We start from the raw sequence: 27,850 nt of genomic DNA, 5'->3' as shown, positions 1-27,850 counted from the left end.
TTTTACACGCTGTAGGAACAGAGAGAGAATTTCACACTTTCCTATTTAGTCTCGTCCAACACCCTTTCGAACGGGCGAGTTCAAGTGGTAAATTTAAAGATATTGTCTCTGCAAATTGTTTGTCACTATTGACAACATTTTAAAATTTGTTAATTTCCTTCAGGAGTATAAATTGGCATTTCACAAAATGCATAAACTTTCTATAATTTCTGTCATAACATCATCTAGTGCAGGCTGTGAAATTGCATTTTCGTGTTTAAGTCGCATTAAAATTTACTTGCAGAATAGAATGGGCCACGAACGTCTCAGCAATCTCGCAGTCCTTGTTGCAGAGCAGGAGGAGGACCCAATTGACGAATTTGATGCTGTCCATGGTAACTGACACATAGCTTTAAATAGGAAACTCAACAAACATTCCCAGGTAAATAATAGTAATGCAAAGTGACAACTTATTTTCTTCAACAGTGTTATTGTGCTCCCAGTATCTGTTGTAATTTCCATGGAAATAAAGAAGAGGCATTCCTTTCAGTGCAAAATACATATATATATATAAGTTACTGTCCAATGGGTCATCAAATGATTTTATTTTGTTCACATAATTGTAAGTCATACGACTAACAATTATATCATCAGTTTACAAGCATACACATGAAGTCAAAAATATTACTTCTGAGAAAAGGGCATTTTTATTCCAACAAAATTGAATTCTCAAAAATCTCTGGCCATCACATCCAGCGCTATGATATTATGACCTTTATGCCCTCCATCTTGCAATGGTTCTGTAAATGTAAATTATTGAAAAAATGTTATGAAGACTAGGAAAAAAGGAAGTTTTTCGAGAAACCACTCATCTCCAGGAGATCATTTGCACAAAAATATATATTACATAGAATGTATAAACAAAAAGGAAAGAACTCGAATCATGATTTGAATTATTTATTTATACGTACTTCAATTGCCATTTTTATAGAAGGATAAAATAACCTGAAGTTTGCATTAGTGGCTGTAATGGTGAAGAATGCATTGTGAATCAACCAATGAATCAACAGTAATATACTGTACTGTCCTCTATACTGAGGTAAAGATGCTTTTACTTTATGAAACTCGAAAGGTAAATTCACAATGCTTTTCTTAAAATTTCATATAAAATGTAAGTTATGCAGGTCTTGCAGCCAATTTAATATTTTAAATAAAGGCACGTATGGTATCATAATATATTAAACATACTTTCAACATTACTAGCATTTATAAATACTACATTATATTAAGCCCTGGGGAGGATGGAGGAAATTAAGACGAAGTAAAGCAATAAAGTTTCCTAATTGTCATTATTTGCTTGCAAGATAAGATATTCAAAAATAAGTTACGTAAAAATATTTCAAAATTTTGCAACCTACAAAATTACTTAAAAATTGACAATCACAGAATCTATATACTACCACGCAAACATTCCCAATAACAATCACACTAAATTCAGATCACTGAAATACGCACGTAGAAAAGAAAGAAGATAATTACATAATTTAACAATACAACAGTACTTAAACCTTCATAAATAAATAAAATTTACACATAATGTGACTTCATACTGATCTATGTAAGAACTTCATGTGAGTGATAATCAATTCTTCTCCATTTTATTCTACTTATGTAAATGGCATTGGCAGTGTAGCTATGATTAGACTGAATAATTTGTAATATTTCTACAACTAAAAGGTCGCAATGATTCAAATAGTTAATGAAATTACAACAAATTAGCAAGATACTCCATTTTTCATCAAATTCTATATAGCAATTACTGTTCGCAAGTAAAGAATATAACAACTTTTTCTTAATTTTGAAACTAAATCAGCATACAATCTTGATTTTTCAACTCTGCAACTGATCTCTTAGCAGGAAGAGAACAGAAGAGAATTATGGTTCACAAACTAGGAACATTTAAGCACTTAAACATTGAGTAAACTTGGTACACATTAATTATTTGCAATTTACTTACAAGACTGCTATGTGAAGAAACTAAGGTGAGGTGTTCAGAGAAGTTAATCACTATCTCATCAGACTATTCAACACACATTTGAATAATTTGAACATAAATTTATTTTAAACAAGACCTAGTGACTATCTTTGAATGTATCTTAAATGATCAACATAGATAAAAAAATGTGTACACGATGTTATGGGAAGAAACTAAAGAGGAAAAATAGATTTTACTTTTCGTAAACAGAGAGAGAGAAACAGAGGGAGGGGGAGAGGGAGCTACTTCGAAAGGCGAAAACTCTTATGGAACAAAACATTTAAATGCTATCAATTATTTTATGCTAATATGGTATTAGCAATCACAAAAATGGAGAAGATTGATCACTCCTACCATATCTGAGCAAGAAGTCTTTGAAGCAAAATTCCTATCCTTTAATCACAATTCTGTGCCACATTTACAACAAATATTATCTACTTAACCACCACGCAACTGAAAAAAACAAATACAAAGTCCTCACTCATTAGACAAATGGAATCAAATGACCTAAAATCTTGTATATGTGTATTTTTCAGCATTTTAAATTTGAATTAAAATGAAACATGTATAATAGCACAATGTAACTATTTTATAAAAATGTTACATTTTTTCTAGATAATTTTTCGAACTAAATTAGCTTTTAAATAAAAAAAAAAAAAACTTTGATTCTGCATAACATAACTGATTGGTATCCGTGGGAACTGTAATGTACATAAAATAATTTGAAGAATGATTTATAAGTTTCTCCACACTGTATATTCAGATGAAATATTTGACCTCCTTATTAACCATCATAAATATCCAATTTGTCAGTTTCAACTGTGATTTTATTCACATATTCCTGGTAGAAAGATGGGGAAATTACATGTTGTAAAGGACACACCAACATAAATATTTAGGATCACTTAAATTCCAAATGTCTAGCTAAACAAACCTCTGAAATACCAATGTAATGTTCTTAATTATATAATAATCAGGAATCGAACTTTGCCTCAACCATTTCTTCCTTCTCTGAACTAGAAATTTTACTCTCCACTGGACTTTTATCTGCTTCTCCTTTGTTATCTTGTTGTTCTCCAGGCTCTGCTGAGTCCTCCAGATCACATTCATTGGTGTCTACAAATTAAAAAATGCGCAAATACACACAATATCAACTAGACAGTAAAAGTGCTGAAACAGCTACCTTTAATCAGCAGTTACCTCAGTAAATAGCTTGGAACAGATTTAATTTCCCACAAAACCATATATTAAATACTCTCTAATTTCAATGGTTACCTCTGAATGCAGCCAGCATCCATAAAACTTTTATATAATATTCATCTCCACCAACTGCTTCAAATAAATTACTTTCTTTACCTGTGGATATCATATGAACATTTATTGCTTCAAATTACAGACCCTATTAACATTGGATCTAGGAAATGTCAGTGGACTGAAGTGCTTACAGTACTGCTATTGATTATGGTATCTCACTGATTTATGATATTGCTGTTTAAGGCTTTATCATGCAGCTACACATAAGGGTACTTGATGTATTTCCATCTACCAACAAATAAATTTGTAATTTCTTCTACACAATAAGTGAGTAAGCATGGTACATTTAACAGTCAGATATTTCAAAAGATAGGCCTTTATATTATTTTCCATTATAGAAAACTTTTTAAATCTAAAATTAAATCGGATAAATTAACATGATTTCAAAATATTAATGGAAATCTTAAAATGGAACCTAAAACATTTTGGAAATATGTTGAATCATATCAGAAGACAGATTATAATATAATTATTCCTCATAACTAATTCTTAATGATGAACACATTACAGATCAAGAAGACATTCTCATTGCTTTTGCTGATCACTTCAAATCTGTTCACACTAAACACAATCATATGAAAGCTTTATTACGAATATAACAGACTCATTACCTACACCTAAAGTAACACATGATGATGTTCGTAAAGCAATTAAAAAATTGAAACTAACTAAAACAAGTGGCACAGACGGTATTCCAAATTTTATAATTAAAGGATGCTGCTCTGATATATTTATCTCTCTGTTAGCCCATATATTTAATTCTAATATGAAAAATGGTGAATTTCCCTCACTATGGAAACAAGCTGCAATTATTCCTATATTTAAAACTGGAAAAAGAAATGATGTTAGAAACTAAGACCTATCTCAATCCTACATAACGTTTCAATAAAAATTTTAAATCATTATTCACAGACACTGGTCACTTTTCTAAATCAAATTGTACCAGTAATTGTGTATCTAATGCCCACCCACTTCACTTCACTTCACTTTTCGGGGTACCAGTAATTGAAATGCAGGGACAGACTGATTCTATATATTTCGATTCCAGTAAAGCTTTCAATGTAGTTCCGCACTATATCCTACTTCATAAGTTAGGAAATATTGGCCTTTCTGTAAGCCTCGTAAACTGGTTCGAAAATTATTTAAGTAATAGACAATCGTGTGTAAAACTGTTTAATAAACACTCTGATCCTTATAACAAAAATTGTGGAGTCCCACAGGGCTCTACTTTAGGACCTCTCCTATTCATACATGACACATGTAAAAGAAAAAGTTCTGACTGTCTATCATTGGCCGACAATTTAAAAATTTTCCGTACAATCAAAAGTAGTGCTGACTGTCAATCCCTTCAAGATGAATAACTCAGTTCAAAATGGTCGGAAGACAATAGTATGAAAATTAACGTCTCCAAAACTAATGTAATAAAATAATCTTTTCTAGAAAAACTCCAATGAAATTTAATTATTATCTAAATAATGTTCTAATAAACAGAACAGAAGATTGGGAAATATTCATTGACAGTAAACTGTATTTTCAAAGTCAGTTGATTACATTCACAGTCACGCAATCAGAACGTTGGGAATAATGCAGTCAATAGCTTATTCTTTTTTCACGCCCGATTCTCCTTTAATGCTCTACTATACATTGGTGTGATCGAAACTCGAATATGCATCTGTAGTTTGGGACTCAATTACAACTACTGATTTGGCTAAATTAGAAAATATACAAAGAAAATTTATATCTTTATGTTCCTTCAGATTTCTACCCATTAATTCTGGATATAGTTATGAGATAAAATGCTAATACTTCAATTTTATTGTTGAAACCTATATGCTAGATGCCATGAGTTCAATTATCTTTCTTTTGTAACATCCTCAAAGGTGAAATATTTGTGATTCAGTCTTAAACAATATTAACTTATGTATCCCGACAAAAGATATGCCAGTTCACAAACTTCTCTATAATAGAAATTCAAAATTTCTTTCACCAGTCTCCTCCAGCTGCATTAAAAATGCCAACATGTACGACTGCCAGTTCGATCCTTTCAATGTATAGACTTAGTTTGCTCTTGGCAATGACTTATCATTTACGTATTCTTTTAAAAATTATACTTAATTTTCATTGTATCATCTCCAGTATTCTCTTAGTATAATATATGTCATAGATTAGAGAAAAATTATTCGTTTAAGATGGTTTTTTTTTTATTTTTTTATGCATCCATAATTAACATTATAATTTTAACTTATTTTAAAATTTGTATTATTATTATTATTATTATTATTATTATTATTATTGTAAACATTTAATTGTACTCAAATTTTAATTCTGTATTATTATTGTATCCCTTGTGCTGGGCTATTATTGGTCAATGGCTGTTGACCAGCACATTAATGTTATAATAAAATAAATAAAAATAAATATAATAATAATAATAATAATAATAATAATAATAATAATAATTATTATTATTATTGTTATTAACTTTTTTAATTTTCTATAATGTATGCTTTTTGTTTAGATTTAAAACTTTCAATTGAAAGGCTAATTCATCAAGAGATTAAAATTTGTGGGCAAAACAATAATTAAATTAATATATCCCAATTCAAGTTCAGTACACAACTTTACACAAACATTGAAGCACATTGTATTGCGAATTAAGATTTCTGATGAGGGAGGGGGGGTGATAGAATCCTAGATAGAGAATACCATACATAAAATTATCATCATCCTCATTCACTTGGTCTCACTGAGTTGCTTGTCTTGCATCTTGATTATAATAATAATTATATTCATGAGCAGACTTAAGATTAGGTAAGATAAGATAAGATGTGTAATTCCTAAGTTATTGATTGTTGTCAGCTTGCAGGTGATGATAATACATCAGTACTATTTTATTTGCTTACTTTATACTGAACTTTATAAAGCATACTCGTATTAAAACAATTACATTTTGTAGGGGGACATAAGTTATCCCTGGCAGGGATGTTAATATGAATTTATGAGAGGGGGATAACTTTGCAACAGGGAGGAGGCATCTCCCCTGTTAATTCGCACCCTGGCTGCCACGTGCGGAGACAAGAATTGGCAGCTTCGAATTTCCAGAAATTTCAAAGCCACATCTTAACAATGAATTACATACTGTATTGTATTTACGTGATTAATATGCAATATCATCTTGAAAACTGGGGTGCATATTACATTCGCACTCAAACAGACTCGAACAAATTAACATTAATGCTCTATTTATGTTACGAGATTGATGGGAAACAACAGACAGAAATGGCCACTGCGAGTTCGTGTTTTCTCATCTTCTGCGCACTTTTCGTGCATAATTTCTTGTTTATTTTTGACAGTAATCACTAATAAGAATAATATTCTTAACTATTAGAATGACTTAATAACATTTTTTTCTTTTATTGTGAGATCTTATGAATACATCTCTCAACAATTGTGTGCCATTAATTAAACCAACCAAAAGAGTTTACCAATAATTAATTACTGATGAAAGAGTCAATCAATGTTCTGATACCAACCCAGACCTGTTGACCGGAAGTTCCAGTACTGATACTGCATATGAAGATGAATGTGATGTATAGCTAGAGGTAAGTGAGTGCCTTCATAACCTGTCTTGATAATATAATTTTAATCTTGAGCAGTTTTTAGCAGAGGTGGGTATTATATTTGCCAGTTTTTTTTCTGGATTTTAGGATTAAAAAAATACGTGTGCATATTATATTCCATGTCATAAATACGATATTTTGAGTTCTTACATTTTCACAGCAAACTTAATTTCGAGCAAAATTTAATTAGAACACATAAAATGAAGTTTTGTGCCTCATGGGGTTTAAAATACGATGGTATAAGTGAAAAAAAAAGTATGAACCAAAAAAATATAACTGAAATAAATGAACATGGAAAATATAGGCATTTTGCTAGGACTTCAGGAGAAAAAAAAAAAAAAAAAAAAAAAAAAAAAAAAAAAAAAAAAAAAAAAAAAAAAAAGCATATAAGTGTGAGAAACGTATAAATGAAGTTTTACTGTATATACAGAAGGGTTTTACAATATACTAGTACAACACATGGGGTTAGTATCAATACTTAATATAAGACAAAAATATTCATGCAGCATGTTGACTGTCATAAATTCACCTACCGAATAGAAGGAGTGAGAAGGTACTTCTTTAATTTGGCCCTAAATAATCTTGAAGGTACTTCTTTAATTTGGCCCTAAATAATCTTATGTTTTGAATGAGATTTCTTTATATCCATAGGAAGGCTATTAAAATTTTTTAAAGCCATATAACGGACTCTTTTTTGATAGCACGATACACTTGCTGATGAAATATGAAAGTAATTTTTTTGATGACTATTTATACTATGAATTGTTGAATTAGTTACAAAGTTTTCATGATTATATGAGGAAGTTTATTCATGAAAAAATATACTGACAAGCCATGGGGATTATTTGTAGTTTTTTAAAATGGTCCTACACAATTCCCTAGATTTGGCATCTACTATTATTCTAATTACTCTTTTCTGTAGTAGGAATATACTATTACTATTTGTAGAATTTCCTCCAGAATATGATTCCAACTCATTATCGAATGTGAATTCATTTTACTTGTTATTTCATCATTCTCTGAGGAGTTTTTTTGACTTCAGATTTTTAATAATTGCAATTATATCTTGTTTGTCGGAAATATGTGAATATTTGAAAATTTTGTTGGAAAATATTATGTTACAGGTTCTAAACTGTTAGTAACATTATCTTGGGGTATGTTACAGTTATCAGTTATTGAAACAAAATATTTGTTAAATATATTTGCAATTTCATTTAGGTCTGATGTTTTTGTATTGTTAGATACAAGGGTATTGTCTTTTTCTTTACTTTTTGATCGCCCACTTTCTTTTTTAATTATATTCCAAGTTGTTTTGATTTTATTATCAGATTATGTACTATTGTATTATACTGTAATTCTTTAGCTTTTTGAATCACGTTGTATAATATTTTTGAATAATTTTTATAGTGTTGTTTTAAGTTTGTGTCATTATTTCTACTCTGTATATATAATAGTATCTTGGTTTTGCATGGATTTTTAACACCTTATGTAATCCATCTATTGTTGGATATTCTTGAAATTTTTACACTTATAGGAAAACTGAATTAAAAATATTTAGAAATGTTTTATGAAACTCGTTGAATTTACTGGTCTTATAATTTTGACTATACAGGGTGGAAGTGAAATAACCCTGGAGGTTGAAAGGGATGAGAAGGTACACTTAAATGAATAGAAAACCTGTATTATGTTTTGTGATTAAATGCAGTTAATTAAAAAAATGAGTTGGAAGTTTCAGCAATCTTGCATTCTTCTCATATACAGATGTAAGAGGTCAACGAACTCAGATCTGTCTGCCTAAATGAACTACTTCCCATCTCCCTTTTTGGCTACAATGTTGCAAGCTGGTCACATCGATCAGTGGCTTCAAATGAGTGGTTTTTAAATTAAATTTACACGAAAACCGTCCATGCTATTGAAATATGCCAAAGGGATAAATGATTGTTTATTAGATTTTCTAAAGATACAGACAAAAACCATGATCCTATTCGGAATAGTTACCGAATACGAGGGTGTTAAACACTTGGGTGGGAGGCGACCATGGAGTTTCCATCAATATGGTATTACACTTTTTTGTTACATACGACATGAGCTATTTGCTCTGAAAATCTGCAGGGTTATTTCACTTCTATCCTGTATACTCATTCCCATGTTTCATTTTTAAAATTTGTTTCAAAATTATTTAATGGTTTCTCATTTATGGTTCTGAATCACACTTTAGTTGATTTTTTTGATATCTGTATTAATATTTATATTTACGAGTTGAGCATCATGATCCAAAAGACTATTAATTATGGGATAATTTGAGATATACCTATTTTTCCTTTCGAATAAATATGTTGTCTATCGCAGCAGCTGAATCCCCTTGTATTATCATCAGAGAGTTTACTGTGGAAATTAAATTGAAAGATACTAGCAATGAATTTAGTTGATCTTTCCTATTGCTTTCTGTTAGATAATCGACATTGATGTCTCCGCAAATAATGCATTCACGTTTCAGTTTCTGCAAGTATTCCAGTGCCTTTTCCAATAAATGAATACAATTTTCATAGTCTTCAGATGGCATTCTATATAGACATATCATAATGAAATTATGTGTATCAGTTTTTAATTCAACAGCACAAATTTACAAATCTTTGTCTCTGCAAAAACGTGAAAGATTCATATTTTTAAAATTACGGTCAGGTCTGAGAAATACACTCACACCTCCATTCTCAAAAGCTTGTTTGCAGTAACTAGCAAACTAGCACGTAATTGATATTCTCCCAGTGAGAGGGACAATATTTCCTGTTGTTAGGAAATTAATCTATACTAATAATAAATCTGTAGCCGAAATGTTTCTGGTAATTTTCGATTTTCCAAAAATAATTGGTCCTACATATATAATTAACCACCCTGAAACCGAAAATCGCTTTTTTGAAATTTTTGTTTGTATGTATGTCTGTCTGTATGTTTGTTACCTTTTCACGCGATAATGACTGAACAGATTTCGATGAAAATTGGAATATAAATTAAGTTAGTTGTAACTTAGATTTTAGGCTATATGGCATTCAAAATACATTATTTAAAAGGGGGGGGGTTATAAGGGGGCCTGAATTAAATAAATCGAAATATCTCGCTTATTATTGATTTTTGTGAAAAATGTTACATAACAAAAGTTTCTTTAAAAATAATTTGCGATAAGTTTTATTCCTTGAAAAATTTTGATAGGACTGATATTTAATGAGATAAATGAGTTTTAAAATTTAAATAACTGCCATCTAAGGCCGTGTAATGAATTAAAAAAACAAATGACTTCGTCTATAAGGGGCCTTGGACAGCAACAATAGAAAACTATGAAAGATAGCCTACAGAGAATGTTTCTGTGTTTGTATGAAGTAATATCGGAAGCTAAATTAACCGATTTGTATAATTAATTATTATTTCACCACTGGAAAGTGTAGTTTCTCTAGATGGACATAATGCTATACTGTTATTACAGTAACTTATAATATAATATAATATAATATAATATAATATAATATGTAATATTATATAATATTATTTAAGTTATTTGAAGGGTTCAGAACCATAGTGGGCCAAGCGCCATTTACTGAATGTAGAAAACAAGGGTTAAAATTAAGTTATTAGCATAATTCAATGGAAACCTATAACAAGTAAAATAAAATATACACATTAAATCTAAATGATATCAATCTTCATTAAACTATGGTTGCATGTAATAAAACTTAAGAAACATGTTAAAGGAATTGTCATTGCACCAAATGAGTGTCTCTGGACCAAAATGATCGCATTTTAATTATTTGAATACAATTTAAATTAAGTAACATATTAAACGATTTATCCTTCTATCAAACACGAATGTTCCCTGGATCAAATGTCCTATTTTAATTATGTAATTACTTTATATTGTGACAGCGACGTGAGAATCGAACTCACGACCAGCGTCCCGCAAGAAAGCAGATCGCACAGGCTCCACGGAACATTGGGTGACGTCGCGCGGTGGAGAGACGAGAGAGGGTGTATTACGTCACGCGACGAGTCCGCGCGCGCAGCTGCTTACGAAGGGAAGGGGGAACGGACCTTCCCGGCCCTTCCAGAAATGTCGATGTAGAGATATTGAGATAATTCTCTACACACCTGTAGAAGGTTCTCGCAACTATGATTTTGCTATAAAAGAGCAGGCGCCAGCGAACTAGTTGTTGTTGTAGAGTCTTCAGAGTTTTCAGTTATTCAGTCAGTGAGAAAGCCAGAGCAAGCAAGCCAGCCGGAGTTCGACTCGAGTGTGCGTCCGCATCTGCGTCAGCATCCGAAGGCCTGAGTTCGAGTGCAGTGGACCGCAGTTGGAGGGACCTGAGTTCGAGTGCAGTGGACCGCAGTTGGAGGGACCCGAGTTCGAGTACAGTGAACTGTCTCTGCAGGTCTGTGGTTCGAGATATTGTGAACTCGAGTGACTGAGATAGAAGAACTGTGAACTGAGAACTGATAGTTCTGATTTGTAAATAGTGCTTTGTAAATATTAGTTAAGATTAACAGTTCATTGTTGTGCGTAATAGTCCAAGTCAATTGTCATTGTCGTCGGTGGAGTGCTATAACGAATACTGTGTGAGTGAAGATCCAATTGTTGACGAGAGCGTTTAACGTGAATTGTAGAAAGGAATTATTGTTGTGACGAATAAATCTCATTGTTGTTACTAATAAAATTTACACTGGTGTCAGAACCGGGATATTATCGATAATGGAGAACCTACAGCAAATCCTGCAAGCCATCGCGGAAATGAAAGCTGAAATGAAAAACGACATAAGTGCAGTAAAAGCAGAAATGAAGAACGATATCAGTGAAGTAAAAGATAACATGAACAGGCACATCAGTGAGGTTAAGAACGACATAAGTGATGTTAAAACGGAGATGAAAAGTGACATAAGTGATGTGAAAACAGAGATGAAAAGTGACATAAGCGGAGTGAAAGGCGACATCAGCGGAGTGAAAGGCGACATCAGCGGAGTAAAAGATGACGTCACTACGCAAATTGAAAGCGTTTCAGCCCACGTAGATGGAATTGTCGCCATCGTGAAAGACGAACTCAAAGCCGATCTTGACAACCTAAACAAGAATTTTACAACTATAAACGAGACAGTAACCGAATTGAGACAAGAGGTAGACCATTTCGACGGCAAAATCCGCGATCTCGAGCGTCGTCAAGAGCAGACGAGCGAGTTGCTGGACAAGACGAGTGAGGTGATGGACAAACACGCCGAGGAAAACAAGCACATACTCACGTTGATGGACCGACATGCTGAAGAAAACAAGCACATCCTCGCGTTGGTGGATCGCCAGGCTAAAGAACATAAACAGATAGTTGCCGAGGAGGTTCGACGTGCCATGCAAGAAGCGGCCACAGAGTTGAGGACTCCATATAGTGGCCCTGTGGAACCATCGCCTTCAGCCAGACATCACAACGTCAAGACGCCGAAGTTCGACGGTACGACGTCTTGGGCGATATTCCGTCGCCAGTTCGAGGCCACCGCAGCACATAATGGGTGGACCCCAGCGGAGAAGACTACTCAGCTGCTGACCGCGCTTCAAGGACAGGCGTCGGAGATTCTTCACAGCGTTCCAGAAGATGGGACAGCCGCTGAGATAATGGCGGCCCTGGAGGGACGTTATGGTGACCATCAACTTGCTGCAGCATTTAGGACCCAACTAAAAACGAGGGTCCAACAGTCAGGCGAGTCCCTGCAAGAATTCGCGATGGCGGTGGAACAACTGGCCCATAAGGCGCTCAGGGGCCTACCTAATGACTTCATCGCTGGAGAGGCGGCCTACACCTTCGGCAGCGGAGTTCGAGACCCGGAAATAAAGCAACAGCTACTCCTGGCAGAGCATCGCACCATCAATGCAGCTCTGGCGGCGGCCCTCAGGATGGAGGCAGCCAAGTTGACGGCGAACGTCTCGGCATCGCACCGGATTAGGAGCGTCGCGGCGGCCGACGTCGAGGAACGTCAACCGAAATCACCCGAGCGACGAAGACGAGGAGTGCCCACCTGCTGGTCCTGCGGCGAGCCTGGACACCTGAGGAGGGACTGTGACCGATCTGGTCACAAACAGGAAAACTAAAAGGGGCCGATGCGACGAGGGGCACGTCGGCGCCGTCATCACCATCCCCTCGGCTGATCTTGAAGACGGTTAACAGAAGATGCGACGATGGGCTGATTGCTGACGGATGGATAAGAGGCTGCCCATGCAGAGTACTGGTAGACACCGGGGCGTCGCTCACTATCGCCAGACCGGAAGTCGTGCGTGGACTACCTGAGAGGACGCCGCTGCGCCGGTATGAGCTACGTACTGCCTCAGGCGAGAACCTGCCCATCCAAAAGGAGGTTTTCCTGGATCTGACATTGGGAAAGAGGAGACTGGAGATGTGGGTGTTCGTCGCCAACATCACTGAAGACGTCATCCTGGGACTCGACGCCATGCGGATCTTCGATGCCACGGTGGACGTCAGGCGCCGTATCCTGCGTTTTGGTCAGGATGAAGTGTTCCTGAGGGACGTCGAAGACCAACCCATGGCCGGCAGACTCACCCTGGAGAATCATGTGACAATCCCGGCAGGCTGCGAGATGGTGGTGACGGCAAGACTGGACGGACAACCTAAGAGAAACCTGCTCCTCGATTCGCAAACAACTCCGATAGATGGGGTTTATGTGGCCAGATCCCTACTCCCGAATCAGAAGGTGGTACCGGTGAGGGTCCTGAATGTCACCAATCGGGACAAGGAGGTGCCTAGTGGAACTGTACTAGGTAGCGTCGAGCCGGTGGTGTCTGTGACGTCGCTGGCAGAAAACAAGGAGTGTCACCGACCACATCCAGATCTAGACCCATCACTGAAAGAGCTGGCTCGAGAATTGCCGGCGAATTTAAGCAAAAGAGAAAGAAGACAAGTCCACGATCTACTGACAGAATTTCAGGACGTGTTCAGTCTGTCTGAAAATGACTACGGGAGAACGGAGAAAGTTCATCACCGCATCGACACCGGAAATGCTCGCCCAATCAGACAACCTCCTCGACGCGTCCCTCTAGCTAAACAGAGGGAGATTGACAGCCAACTGGAGGGCATGAAAGCAAGAGGGGTCATCGAGGAATCCGACAGCCCTTGGTCATCACCTGTGGTGCTGGTGAAGAAGAAGAATGGGGACCTGCGCTTCTGCGTGGACTACAGAAGACTGAATGACGTCACCAAGAAGGACTGCTTTCCCCTTCCACGAATTGACGACACCTTGGACACCCTGGCCGGAGCAGAGTGGTTCTCGACGTTGGATCTCAAGTCAGGATACTGGCAGGTGGCGCTACATCCGGAGGATAAGGAGAAAACGGCATTCTCTACAGGCCAGGGACTATGGCAGTTCACCGTTATGCCGTTCGGCCTCTGCAACGCCCCGGCTACATTCCAGAGACTAATGGAGTCCGTAATGAGAGGCCTGACATACGACACCTGTTTGCTGTACCTTGATGACGTCATCGTGGTGGGCAAGACTTTCGGCGAACAGCTGTTGAACCTGAGGAAAGTTTTCGAGAGACTGCGACAAGCCAGACTGAAGTTGAACCCGAAGAAATGTCATCTATTCCAGAAGAAGGTCAACTACTTGGGACACGTAGTAGGGACCAACGGAGTGGCCACGGACCCGGAGAAGCTACAAGCCGTCAGAGGATGGCCGAGACCGAGGGACAAGCAGGAGCTGCGCCGCTTTCTCGGCCTCTGCACTTATTACAGAAGGTTCGTAGCTGGGTACGCCAACATCGCTAAGCCTCTAACCCAGCTGACCGAGGAGAAACGACAATTCCAGTGGACAGACGAGGCGGAGTCATCCTTCCAGTCGCTGAAAGAGGCGCTCTGCACTGCTCCTGTACTGGGATATCCCATCCCTGGAAGGAAGTTCACGCTCGACACGGACGCTAGCAACGTAGGCATCGGCGGAGTACTCTCTCAGGAACAGGACGGGCAAGAGAGGGTGATTGCCTACTTCAGCCGAACACTATCCAAGGCTGAGAGAAACTACTGTGTGACGCGTAGAGAACTTCTTGCCATTGTGGAAGCCCTGAAGCACTTCCACAAATATTTGTATGGCCAGGAATTCCATCTGAGGACAGACCATTCTGCACTCACCTGGCTATTGGGCTTCAAGAATCTGGAGGGGCAGACCGCCCGTTGGGTTCAACGTCTGCAGGAGTACAACTTCACCTCTGAACACCGACAAGGGAAGAAACATTCCAACGCTGATGCCCTGTCACGACGTCCGTGCCCGGATGGCTGCAAACACTGCCTGAAAGTAGAAGAGCGGGATGGCGCCCACGCAGTAAGAGCAATTGCCGCCCAGCCGAGCCCAGGATGGGATAACGCCGCCATAAGGAGGGAGCAGCTGGAGGACCCAAACATTGGACAGCTACTGCGTGATGTGGAGTCCGGCCAGAGACCAGTATGGGCCGATATCGCCAACCGTAGCACCACTTACAAGAGCTACTGGGCCCAGTGGGAATCCTTCACTGTCAAGGACGGTATCCTGAAGAGGATTTGGGAGTCGGCCGATGGAAGGACCCGCATAGAACAACTTGTCCTGCCCAGGAGCAAGGTGAAGGAAGTGCTGGAGGAGACTCATGCTGGAGTGACTGGAGGCCACCTGGGAGCCAACAGGACGCTGGACAAGTTAAGGCAGAGGTTCTATTGGTTGCATCAGAGAACCGACACGGAACAATGGTGCCGAAGATGCGACACCTGTGCAGCCAGTCGCGGACCAAGGACACGCAGCAGGGGAGCCATGCAGCAGTACAACGTGGGAGCTCCTTTTGAGAGGATCGCCATCGACGTTGCTGGACCGTTCCCGGTCACGGATCGCGGGAACCGCTACCTGCTAGTCGCCATGGATTACTTCACAAAATGGCCAGAGGTGTACGCGATTCCCAACCAAGAGGCTTCGACGGTGGCCGACGCGCTGCTTGACAACTTCATCTGCCGATTCGGGGTGCCCCGGGAATTGCATAGCGATCAGGGGCGCAACTTCGAATCCAACCTGATGGGAGAATTGTTCGAGCGTCTGGGGGTGCATAAAACCAGGACCACTCCCCTCCACCCACAGTCCGATGGTATGGTGGAACGCTACATCAAAACCTTGGAAGAGCATCTGCGGAAGGTGGTGTCCAACCATCAACGAGACTGGGATGCCAGAGTCCCACTGTTCCTCTTGGCCTACAGAGCTTCGGTCCACGATACAACAGGGATGACACCGGCAAACATGGTCTTCGGGAGAGAGCTGCGCCTGCCCTGTGATCTGCTGTTTGGCACGCCACCCAGCGCCGACCAGCCAGCAACTGACTATGTGGCAGAACTCACCGAGAAGTTGAATGGAGTTCACCAACTGGCCAGAGAGCACCTCAAGATGGCCAGCGACAGGATGAAGGTGCGCTACGACAGATTAGCCAACTCTGCAGGATTCCAGGAGGGCGACCTGGTGTGGCTGTATCGACCTACCAGGACCAAAGGGAAATCACCAAAGCTGCAGCGTGCCTGGGATGGACCATACCGCGTGGTGACCCGGATCAACGACGTGGTGTACCGGATCCAGCGACAACCTCGAGGGAAGATGATGGTGGTGCATCTGGACCGATTAGCCGCCTACCAAGGGACTGCCCGGGACGAGCAGCCCTAAGGAGGGGGCAATGTGACAGCGACGTGAGAATCGAACTCACGACCAGCGTCCCGCAAGAAAGCAGATCGCACAGGCTCCACGGAACATTGGGTGACGTCGCGCGGTGGAGAGACGAGAGAGGGTGTATTACGTCACGCGACGAGTCCGCGCGCGCAGCTGCTTACGAAGGGAAGGGGGAACGGACCTTCCCGGCCCTTCCAGAAATGTCGATGTAGAGATATTGAGATAATTCTCTACACACCTGTAGAAGGTTCTCGCAACTATGATTTTGCTATAAAAGAGCAGGCGCCAGCGAACTAGTTGTTGTTGTAGAGTCTTCAGAGTTTTCAGTTATTCAGTCAGTGAGAAAGCCAGAGCAAGCAAGCCAGCCGGAGTTCGACTCGAGTGTGCGTCCGCATCTGCGTCAGCATCCGAAGGCCTGAGTTCGAGTGCAGTGGACCGCAGTTGGAGGGACCTGAGTTCGAGTGCAGTGGACCGCAGTTGGAGGGACCCGAGTTCGAGTACAGTGAACTGTCTCTGCAGGTCTGTGGTTCGAGATATTGTGAACTCGAGTGACTGAGATAGAAGAACTGTGAACTGAGAACTGATAGTTCTGATTTGTAAATAGTGCTTTGTAAATATTAGTTAAGATTAACAGTTCATTGTTGTGCGTAATAGTCCAAGTCAATTGTCATTGTCGTCGGTGGAGTGCTATAACGAATACTGTGTGAGTGAAGATCCAATTGTTGACGAGAGCGTTTAACGTGAATTGTAGAAAGGAATTATTGTTGTGACGAATAAATCTCATTGTTGTTACTAATAAAATCACAATATTTATTTCTAACGGGTGCAGCGGAGCGCACGGGTACGGCTAGTTATAAAATATAATTATTCGTAAAATGTTCTGCTAATTACAGATAATGTAACTGCAGAAGCACTTTATTTTTAATTTCAAGTCAAAAACTTACCAACTTCTGAGATTTTTACACCACCCTCCTTTGTTGTTGATTCAGAATCTGATTGCTGTTCACTACCAGATTCTGAAATGAAGACATTTCAAGTTAATTCAACACTTTAGGTTATGAAACATAACAGGAACAATTGAAACTGCCCATGCAATAAATGTTAGCTAAGATATTGGAAAAGGTTATGTAAACAAATTACGTATAAATTATTAATTAATAACTATTCATATACTTCTGATTGAGGTTCTGCCTGATACGTACATTTATAATCAGGCAGTACATCTCACTTGATGTGTGTCAGATGAAGAACAATCGTTCGTATGCATCTGAAGTCTGATTAGTGTAATATATAACTATTCAGCAATGTATGCAATGGAGGGGGAAAGGAACTGGCCATTCTACTCAATTATCTCCTGGCTTAGTTGCCTCATGAGTGATGCCTCGTCAATTGTGAGGTTCAAACTTGTCTTCGGACAATTGACTATTCATAAATCTATTGTGAAACAAGAGCATAAAATAATACAAATAGTGCATATGAGATCAATTCTGTGGTGTTCGGGTAAAGGGGGATGTCGTTTTTTTTGTGCACCTGGAATTTTGTTCCCCAGATGAATACAAATTTAAATTATACAAGTGAGTGTGCAAAAATCAAAAGAATACTAGCAGTTGATGTGCTTTATTAGTGTAGAAAATTATTTGCAGTAAGGATTCCAAGTTTAATTTTCATTTATCTACAAACTCATTTTTATGACTTATCTCCCTTTACCCAAACAGCACAGAATTTTGGTTATGGATGGGGATAGAAAAATCACTATAAACGATTGTAAAACATGATTCTGAATAAAGTAATCAATGAATGAAATACTACAACACAAGAAGTAGGATAATTTTTCAGTCTAAATGCACCATAATTATTTCCCAAAATGTTTTCTCCACAATTTATCCATTCAGAATTGCATTCTGCAATTTTATGATCAGTCTAATATCTGTTATAATAAACATACAACTGATTCATTATTTAATTTGTAATAAAAAATAATGACACGAATTGATTTAAGATATTTATTTCCTCTACAATTTTGCGATGATATATTGTTATCTAAAGAAACTGCCTACTGAAGGATGCACTGGAAGGAATGGTGAATGGGAGAAGAGTTTGGGACAGAAGCAGATATCAGATGATAGACGACATTAAGATTTATGAATCATATGAGGAGACAAAGAGGAAGGCAGAAAATAGGAAAGATTGGAGGAAGCTGGGTTTGCAGTGAAAGACCTACCCTTGGGCAGAAAACTGAATGAATAAATGAATATTGTTATCTATGCAAACTGTGCATGGTGATATATAAAGGCAATTTTGTCCTAAGAGAAATGTAAAGTGAAAGAAGAGGTTCCAATTGCATTACTGGTATGAGACTAAACACTTTTTAAAATGTTACAAATTCTTAAAAATATGAATGTTACTGCCTGTATTTTCATTCCTCATTTCTACAGCCAATTTATTAGTCCCTTTACTCATAGTTGAAAACATACAGAACATAATAGACTCGTAGAATCTTTTTCTGCAACTTCACTTTCGAACATGTCAAAAAGTGTTGGAATATAATTTGTTAGACAAACTGCTCTAAGAACAAGTAGTATTAAACACAATTATGACTGATAAATTATTTTACATTTTATCAAACACTATCAAAATATTTGGAATCCATGACATCATTCCAAAAATAATTACTTCTAGCATTAAAGGGTCTGTGGCGATTCTGAAAAATAACTTATATGGAATATCATAATCCCCCCCCCCCCCATTTCTATCCGTTAGTGCGTGATTGTTACAATATGTTGTTGTTGTTTTCTAATGCCAGGCGTTTGACAATAAAGTCATTTGACCTCTTGCACTCCAATATTTTTTAAAGATGTTATCATGACCAGCCACTGAAGTACAGATTTTGAGGTGTTCCGATTGTTACAATATATGTACAAATTTATTATTTCTTAAATTTAAGCTCCTAGTTCACATTTCAATTTGATTCATCTATTTTACTGTAATTGTTATTATTCATATATGTGTGTTATTCTGTGTTTTTGGCAACCCAGGATGCCTGGGCAGACTATTTCTTGGAAATAAATTATATATAATTACAGAGACAATTCAGAGACAACATGAAGCAACAGTGGAATTAGAATGGTACGAAAATGAAGTATTGGAAGAACACCTGCCTAACAAATCTCACAGGATTTTCCCAGATGATTCAACTGATAAGATTACTCTTATGATAAGATTCATGTTAATTCATTTACCTTCTGAATCAGAGGCACTTTCTAATTCTGATGCAGATGTATGTCCTGGCAACAGGGCACTTGATCTGCTGGTTGCAGATGGAAGTCTAGGAGCTTGTGGCCTTTGCTTCCGTGCTGGATTCCAATAGAAGCAGTAACAGCAGCGAAATGCTGAAAATAAATGACGGGTGAAAATGGAAAGTATTTTTCAGTAAAGAAGTGCACTATGTGCAAAAGGTGTAGTATGCGCCAAAACAAACAGTACCGAAAATGGATACAGTGCTTTTATATAACTAGTAATCTATAAGCTAGTTATGTAAAGTGCTTTAATAAACTGGAACATAAACATATCTTTGCAAAATAAAATTTCATGTTCAATGACGCCTTTTTTTTTTTTTTTATAAAAGATGTTCAAAATGCTTTTCATTTTCTATACAACATTCATAAAGGGTCCCATAGAAACAAAGACTTACCTCCCAGACTTGTAGTTCACCAAGAAGTCGTAAGAGGTCACTGAAGTCAATTATTTTCCATGGAGAAATCCTATCACTTGAGAAACAGTATTTATCCATGGTTCTGCATTAATTTGTTCGTGATTAACTTACATGATGTTCCATAAACATGGAAAAGATTTATACATTTCTATAAATTCTAAGAGAAATGCATGAGAATAGTTCCTTAAATTTTAACTTTCATAGTTTGCAGCCATTTCGCTACAAAGAACTGCAAAACATACTGTAACAAAGAAGTTTCGACCAGATGCTTGCAGTATCATTCGTTTCTATGTTTACTTTTTCTGCATTTAATTTGGAGAGCACTACAGTCGAAAAATTTCAAGCAGTCATAGAAGTCTAGAGACTTACCTGAAGGTGAAAAGTCTTGATACTTTCCGCCCATACATGAGGAAACTTGCCTGTGAATTTAGGTTTGCACAGAGTTACCTCCAGTTAAGTCTTTGCGTGTATGGGGCTCTTGATGTTCATGTACATTTTCAAACATGTCTACAGATAGAGGGGGTTGCTGCAGTTGGTGAAAGAAAGTCACTATCTTTTCCCACTATTCCAGAATTGTTGCTGACAGATTATCCATAAAGATGGACTCCTTTAATATACTCTATATGTAGGTGGTGTAAGGTCAGGTGAATGTGATCAATAAGGAAAATGTATTCCAAAAAATGTTCCAGGAGCAAAGCAAGTGTGTTTATGGCCGTGTTGCTGGTCTCTCTATCTTGTTGGAACCGCTGACCATGATGTGCTATGTTTCTTGCACAATAAAATATAATATGCACATCCCTAAAAAATGGCGTGGTAATGAGGTCTCTATACTGATACTGGGTAACAGTCTAGAGATGTCCATCATAGCCTTCCACAAACTGTGTGTCCAGTACACTATCTGCAGATACAACACATCAAATCTTGACATCTTTGGAATGAAGGGGTTTCTGTTTAATAATGTATGCCGTTCAAAATCGAGAAAACGAACAGCCATTGAGATGAAGGTGACATCTGTTACTAAACAATATTTTACTCAAGAATAATGGATTTTATATGCCAGAGCTAATAACGAACTACACTACACAATTCCAGCATTCAAGTCAATATCATTCAAATTATGTTCATATTCGATACGAAAATTCACCCATCTTTTGAACATTTGATGTATAGAAGTCACACTGATACCCAGTTTTTAAAGACTTCACTGGAGATTTCTTTTCAGAGACTGTAACATCTGCGTCAGGAGCTGCCCAGGATTCAATGTTTGCTACCATTACTGGCCTACCTGTGCAATCCTTTCATTCAGTGAGAATGCTTCCTTATAGAGAAACTTGTAATATAACCGTGGCGGCTTGTGAAACATTTCACAAAAGCTATCTGAAATGTTTTTCAAGCTTGGGCCATTTGCACATCCAAGCCCACATGAATGAAAATATTACTACAATCAAATTTTTTTTCCTTTGGTTTGAGAACCATAATTGAAAACATCCCTGGAAAATGGATGTAACATCAGATTCTTGAAATATGTGATGTAGGTGGAAATGTAATTTTAAAGGATTTATTTATAACAATAAATTATGTTCAAATGCTGAATAAACTTGAATCTTTGTTTAGTCAAATGGCTGTGATAATAAATATAGGCCTAATGAAATGTCCCTGAAATTATTTCCCTTTCTCCTGAAACATGAATTACAGTTTTGTTGGTTACTCCTTATTCCAGGGAGGTCTTCAATTGCAGCACTAAGCCAAGCATTGAATCTACAGTATGTCTAAATATTCTGGCAAATAATTCTTGGATGCTAGGGAAACATGTGCAATAGCCAAGTAATAATTACAGTACTGTTTCTTTTGGAGCATACCATATTACAACACTGTATAGGAATGCCAGAAAGATTTCAACATGCACATAAATCAATACGATTTTATGACGGACATTTTTAAGACTGGCTGTATAATTCGCCCCATTTGTGACTAAGAAGTAATATTACATAATTTGATTGTCTTATGCTACATACAAATTCGAACTTTACCGAATAAATGAATGAATAAATAACTAAACAAATAAATCAGTAACTCTCATCACGCATATATTCAGAGTTAATTATCATTTTCATAAATGATGTAAGCTATACAGGGTGTTTAAAAAATACGGGGCATAATTTCAGGTATGTATTTCCCACATGTAGACAATCAAAATAGTTCATTACAACATGTGTCCGGAAATGCTTCATTTCCGAGTTATGGCCTTCACAACATTGAAATTCACCGGAACATTTTTCTTTCCGCAGGTCGTTGTCATTACAGAAGATGTTCAAAATGTCCACCTCCTGCTTGAATACAGACCTCACATCGATGTCTCATTGACCTGCGAACACGATCCCAAACTCCAGGAGTATTGCGTATGTCCTCAGAACATGCAACAATTCGTTCCGAAGGGATTCCAAATCAGGCACCGGAGACGAATAAACCAATGATTTTAAATGGCCCCACAAGTAGAAATCGAGAGGGTTCAGATCGGTGAGCATGGAGGCCAAGCAACTGGGCCACCTCTACCTATCCATCGATCAGGAAACCTTCGATCCAAGTACCGGCGAGCTGTATGACTGAAGTGTGCAGGAGCGCCATCATGCAAGAAGTGAATGTGTTGACGATTGATCAGTGGAGTGTCTTCTAAAACATGAGGTATGGTGTTTTCCAGGAAGTTTGTGTACGCCTGCCCCGTAAATCTGTTTACAAGTACATGGGGTCCAACTAATCGATCACCAATGATACCGGCCCACATGTTGAGGGAGAACCGCACCTGGTGATGAGATGGAACAGTTGCACGTGGGTTTTCATACGCCCATACATGCTGATTGTGGAAATTTGTTATGCCATCTCGTGTGAACTGTGCTTCATCTGTAAATAATACTAAGGCAGGAAAGTTCGGATTTACACCACACTGCTGCAAGAACCACTGACAGAACCTAACTCGTGCAGGGTAATCTGCTGGTGACAGGGCCTGTACACGTTGCAAATGATAAGGATACAATTGATAAGTTACTCTTTCAACAGTCTCCAGACAGTCGTATGAGGAACATTGACTTGCAACGCTACCCTTCGTGTGCTGATAGAAGGAGTCATGTTCACAGCCTCCAGAATCTCCTCCTGTACTTCTGGAGTTGTAGATCTTGGTCGTCCCCTTCCCAAACCAGGAGAGTTAAATTTTCCATACTCGCACAGACGGTAATGGAGACGTACAAATGTCTTCCGATCTGGACATTGTCGCTGTGGGTACCTCTCCTGGTACAAATGACGAGCCAGCGCAGCATTGCCGTCCGCCTTACCGTACATGAAATGTATCTCTGCCAGCTCTTGATTTGAATACATGTCGCACAGTCTAACGCCTACACAACACTGAATGTAACCTTCGCCTCGGAATGAACTGTCAGAGTGCCCTCTTAATGTCTCCTTTGACGGCAACGACCTGCAGAAAGAAAAACATTCTGGTGAATTTCAATGTTGTGAAGGCCATAACTCGGAAATAAAGCATTTCCGGACACATGTTGTAATGAACTATTTTGATTGTCTACGTGTGGGAAATACATACCTCAAATTATGCCCCGTATTTTTGAAACACCCTGTATACTAGGTAAAAATTACTGTGAAGTCTATAAAAATTTACGTAACAATTACCTAGAATCCTAAAAGATTACATAAATATAATGTACCATTTAAAAACAAAGACAAATCTTGCAATATACACAGTCCCTAAAATAATAGTACATTATGCAACGAGCCTATAATGATAGTAATTAAGAAGCGAGTATGGATGTTTATGAAACGAGCGCGAGTTTCATAATTTTCATATGAGCTTCTTAATTACCATTATAGGCGAGTTTCATACGACTTTTTATGCTCGACCATATTTCTAACTTGAAATTATTCAGATGTATACATTTTATTTGTATCTGACAAGATCGGAAGTGACTTTGTTCTAGGTCGTGAATTGTGAGATGTGCGCAGACGCAAAAGTAGTGATTTTTTCCGAGGAACAATAATGTCATTGATCTTGATGTAATCCCGTTAAACTTGGTATAACCTTGATTATTGAATTCGACATTGAAAAACGAGATGACAAATTGACTTTATTTGAATATTATTTACAATTAACGCTAATTATTATAGTAACAAAACATAACCTTCTGTGACAATAATGGATTTCCAGCCTCCGTGACTTTTCGCTAATTCTCTTTCGATTACATATCCGAGAATAATCGATTCTTGCGGTTTTATAATGGTACAAAGCTGACTTGTCATTGGCTGAAAACACCTGTACTTTAATGAATAGGTGTACTTTAATGACATGCATTAAAGGACTGCTACTAGGTGTATAATTACTACATTTCGGCATGGTCGAGCATAAAATAGTTTATGCATTTTGAAAATAGGGCTTCTAATGTGTGACATTAATGAATAAATATGTTTTTTTTAAAGTATAACTCATACCACAAAAATATATAAATATTGATCAATTTGCATAAACTAATCTGTAATCTTTTATAAAAAGGAAGAATTCCAGATGAGAATAGAAGGAAAAATAAAGCTAGCTGCACTTAAATCTTACCAAAGTATTCAAATTCCTCCTTGAGAGCCATGCCATTATGAGAATCACACTGTTTGCAGATTAGTGCATAGCGATTGCTGGGCCCATCACCAACTAAGTACTCCACTAGTTTATCAAGATAGCTACGTTCTCTTGGCAGAACTGGACGAGGCATGGGCGGTCCTTGAAAACGTAATAAATTTCATTAAATAACTTATTTCTTGATGTGTGTTTCTGGTCTAACACGAAATCTATCATGTAATTACTGTATGTACTTACGTGGAATAACACCTTGCCCATTTGTTTGACCTGAAGGTGTCACAAACATTGCTGGATCCATAGACACTGGTGGTCTAATAGGACCAGAAGGCTGCTGTAATGAACGTCTCCTTACATCAGTACCAGGTGTAGAGGTGACAATGGAACTACCACCAACAATAGCTGGACTTGATTGCTGCACTGAAGATGGAGCTGGAGTGGAAACAGATCTTCTTTGGATAGCTGTGCTTGAAGAAGGAACCATTCTGGTTGGTATGGTCATACTCTATAAACAAAAAATATTTTTGAACACTATAGTACAAAATGTCAAACAAATAAATTGACTGAATAATGGCGGTATAACTAAAACACCAGAAACAGAGGAAATGCTATTTCACCAAATATGCTGGCCTGTCACGACATAAAAATGACGATTGCGAAGATAGCTGGTAGAACTGGTAAAGATCTCCTGGCTAGGTTCGAGGAATCCATTGACTAACGACAGGTGTGGTCCTCCATACTGGGTGTTTTGATTGAGTGGGTGATGTAACCACCATAGCAAATAAAAAAACTGGTGCCCACTTAAAAACAGTTTTATATATATATATATATATATATATATATATATATATATGCTCAAAAGATTATGATGACTCTGTGAAGCACTCCCTGCTGGATCCATCACAGAGAGATACTGGAGAGTGAGAGAGCTCATGCTTTATTGCCAGAGCCAAGCGTTTGATAACAATAACAACATAAATTGAGTATAAAAATGAAGAGTGATTTGATCTTCATAATCTGAATTCTAAATACAGCATAAAATAAATCTCACTGTTGTTCATGTGTCAATCTGTTACTTTCGCACTTCAATGTAGATTTTTCTACACTTTGTGCAAGAACAAAGTAGATAAGTAAACCATGCTTACCTTAAATCTTGTAACTCGATTGTTTTTACAGTAGAACCTCAACTGGATGCACTTATGCAATATGGAACCAAGTCCAAAATACAGCTTTTGAGCTACAGCTGTTTTAGCAAATCGTTACAAATAAAATTCTACATCAATACTATTACGAAAGTAATGATTGCATTATTAATATTCTGAAATGCTCTTTCAGATCAATGGTGCAGCTCGCATCAGTATTTGACTCACACAGAGTAGAAGGCCAACATTGGAGTTGGTTCCATATTGCTTATTGCAAAAATGGATATTGGTACTTGGTTCCTACTTGTGTGATTGGAATGAGAGAGAGATGAGGCAACAGTCTAGTTCAAATCCATGTTTAACACTTTATTATTGGAAAACTAAACATCCGAGACACTAATTGTGGGATTACAAATAAAATTTAAAAAACATATATTCATTAGCATTTGTTCATACATTGACTTATCATTCCAAGGTGAAGTCAAGGGGACCATTGATTCCATCAATATCATCCTGTCCACACCTGTGGAGTAACGGCTAGTGCGTCTGGCCGCGAAACCAGGTGACCCAGGTTCGATTCCCGATTGGGGCAAGTTACCTGGTTGAGGTTTTTCCGGGGTTTTCCCTCAACCCAGTATGAGCAAATGCTGGGTAACTTTCGGTGTTGCATCCTGGACTCATTTCACCGGCATAATCACCTTCATCTCATTCAGACACTAAATAACCTAAGCTGTTAATAAAGCGTCGTAAAATAACCTACAAAAATAAAAATTCATTGGATTTTCTTCTGCAGTTACATATTTGATACCTAAACATCTTCGGTTCTACAACTTTCTTTGATACATGAACATTACTCTTGTTGCTATAATATAATATAATATAATATATAATATAATATAATATATAATATAATATAATATAATATAATATAGCAAAAAATTGTATTCAGACTCCCATATTTACACAAAACAAACATGGGAACTGACAGCTTGGAGTTGGTTCTAAATTGCAAAACACTGCACTATGGATTCTGTTTTGGTGGTTGGTTCAGATTTCTCTATAGGGCAGCACATTACAGATAGGAGTTGGTTCTATTTTGTATAAGAAACTATAGACATTAAGACACATTTTGCAATAGAAATCCAGATATTCATAAAATGGTGGTTGGTTCCATATTGCATAAGTGCATCCAATTATCCATTATAATGGATGGAGGAGGAGTTGACAGTTAATGGAAAATTATGGCTGACAATACTGTAGTTTAATGTTACTTTGCAAAATCTTTTTTTAATTAAGAACTAATAATGAGCCATTTTAAAAAAGTCTGTTACTTTCTTTTGCACTTTGGCTGCATTTAGTTTTTTTATTGATGTTCATTTTTAGTTTTCTGATGTGAAGAATGTCTGGGAAAATGGTATCCTCCTCCTGCTTCAAGAAACTCAGCAACAAGTGAGCTGATTCTAAGGCTAATGATGGTAAAAGGTAAAGGTATCCCTGTAACATGCCATGAAGGCATTTGGGGGGCATGGAGGTAGAGCCCCATGCTTTCCATGACCTCGGCACTAGAATGAGGTGGTGTGGTCGGTACCACGCTCTGACCGCCTTTTACCCCCGGGAAAAACCCGGTACTCAATTTTATAGGAGGCTGAGTGAACCTCGGGGCCGTTCTGAAAATTCGGCAACGAGAAAAAAATCCTGTCATCACCTGGGATCGAACCCCGG

The 27,850-nt window shown here is 37.8% G+C and overlaps 1 protein-coding gene across 2 annotated transcripts in view; it reads right to left on the bottom strand.

Annotated features, from left to right (window-relative positions):
• Nucleotides 1-920: 920 nt before the first annotated feature.
• Lnpk (zinc-ribbon metal-binding protein lunapark) overlaps nt 921-27,850 on the bottom strand; it is a 60,566-nt gene continuing 33,636 nt past the window's right edge. For both annotated transcript variants that reach the window (XM_069831523.1, XM_069831532.1), the window contains 5 exons: nt 25,227-25,491; nt 24,969-25,130; nt 19,890-20,039; nt 17,595-17,666; nt 921-3,130 (listed from right to left, as the gene is read on the bottom strand). In XM_069831523.1, the coding sequence (XP_069687624.1) occupies nt 2,988-3,130; nt 17,595-17,666; nt 19,890-20,039; nt 24,969-25,130; nt 25,227-25,491 (792 nt within the window). In that variant the 3' untranslated portion in view covers nt 921-2,987. The remainder of the gene's footprint in view (nt 3,131-17,594; nt 17,667-19,889; nt 20,040-24,968; nt 25,131-25,226; nt 25,492-27,850) is intronic.

This window comes from Periplaneta americana, chromosome 1, assembly GCF_040183065.1.
Source record: "Periplaneta americana isolate PAMFEO1 chromosome 1, P.americana_PAMFEO1_priV1, whole genome shotgun sequence".
Classification (NCBI taxonomy): domain Eukaryota; kingdom Metazoa; phylum Arthropoda; class Insecta; order Blattodea; family Blattidae; genus Periplaneta; species Periplaneta americana.
This window is presented reverse-complemented; position numbering and strand designations above follow the sequence as displayed.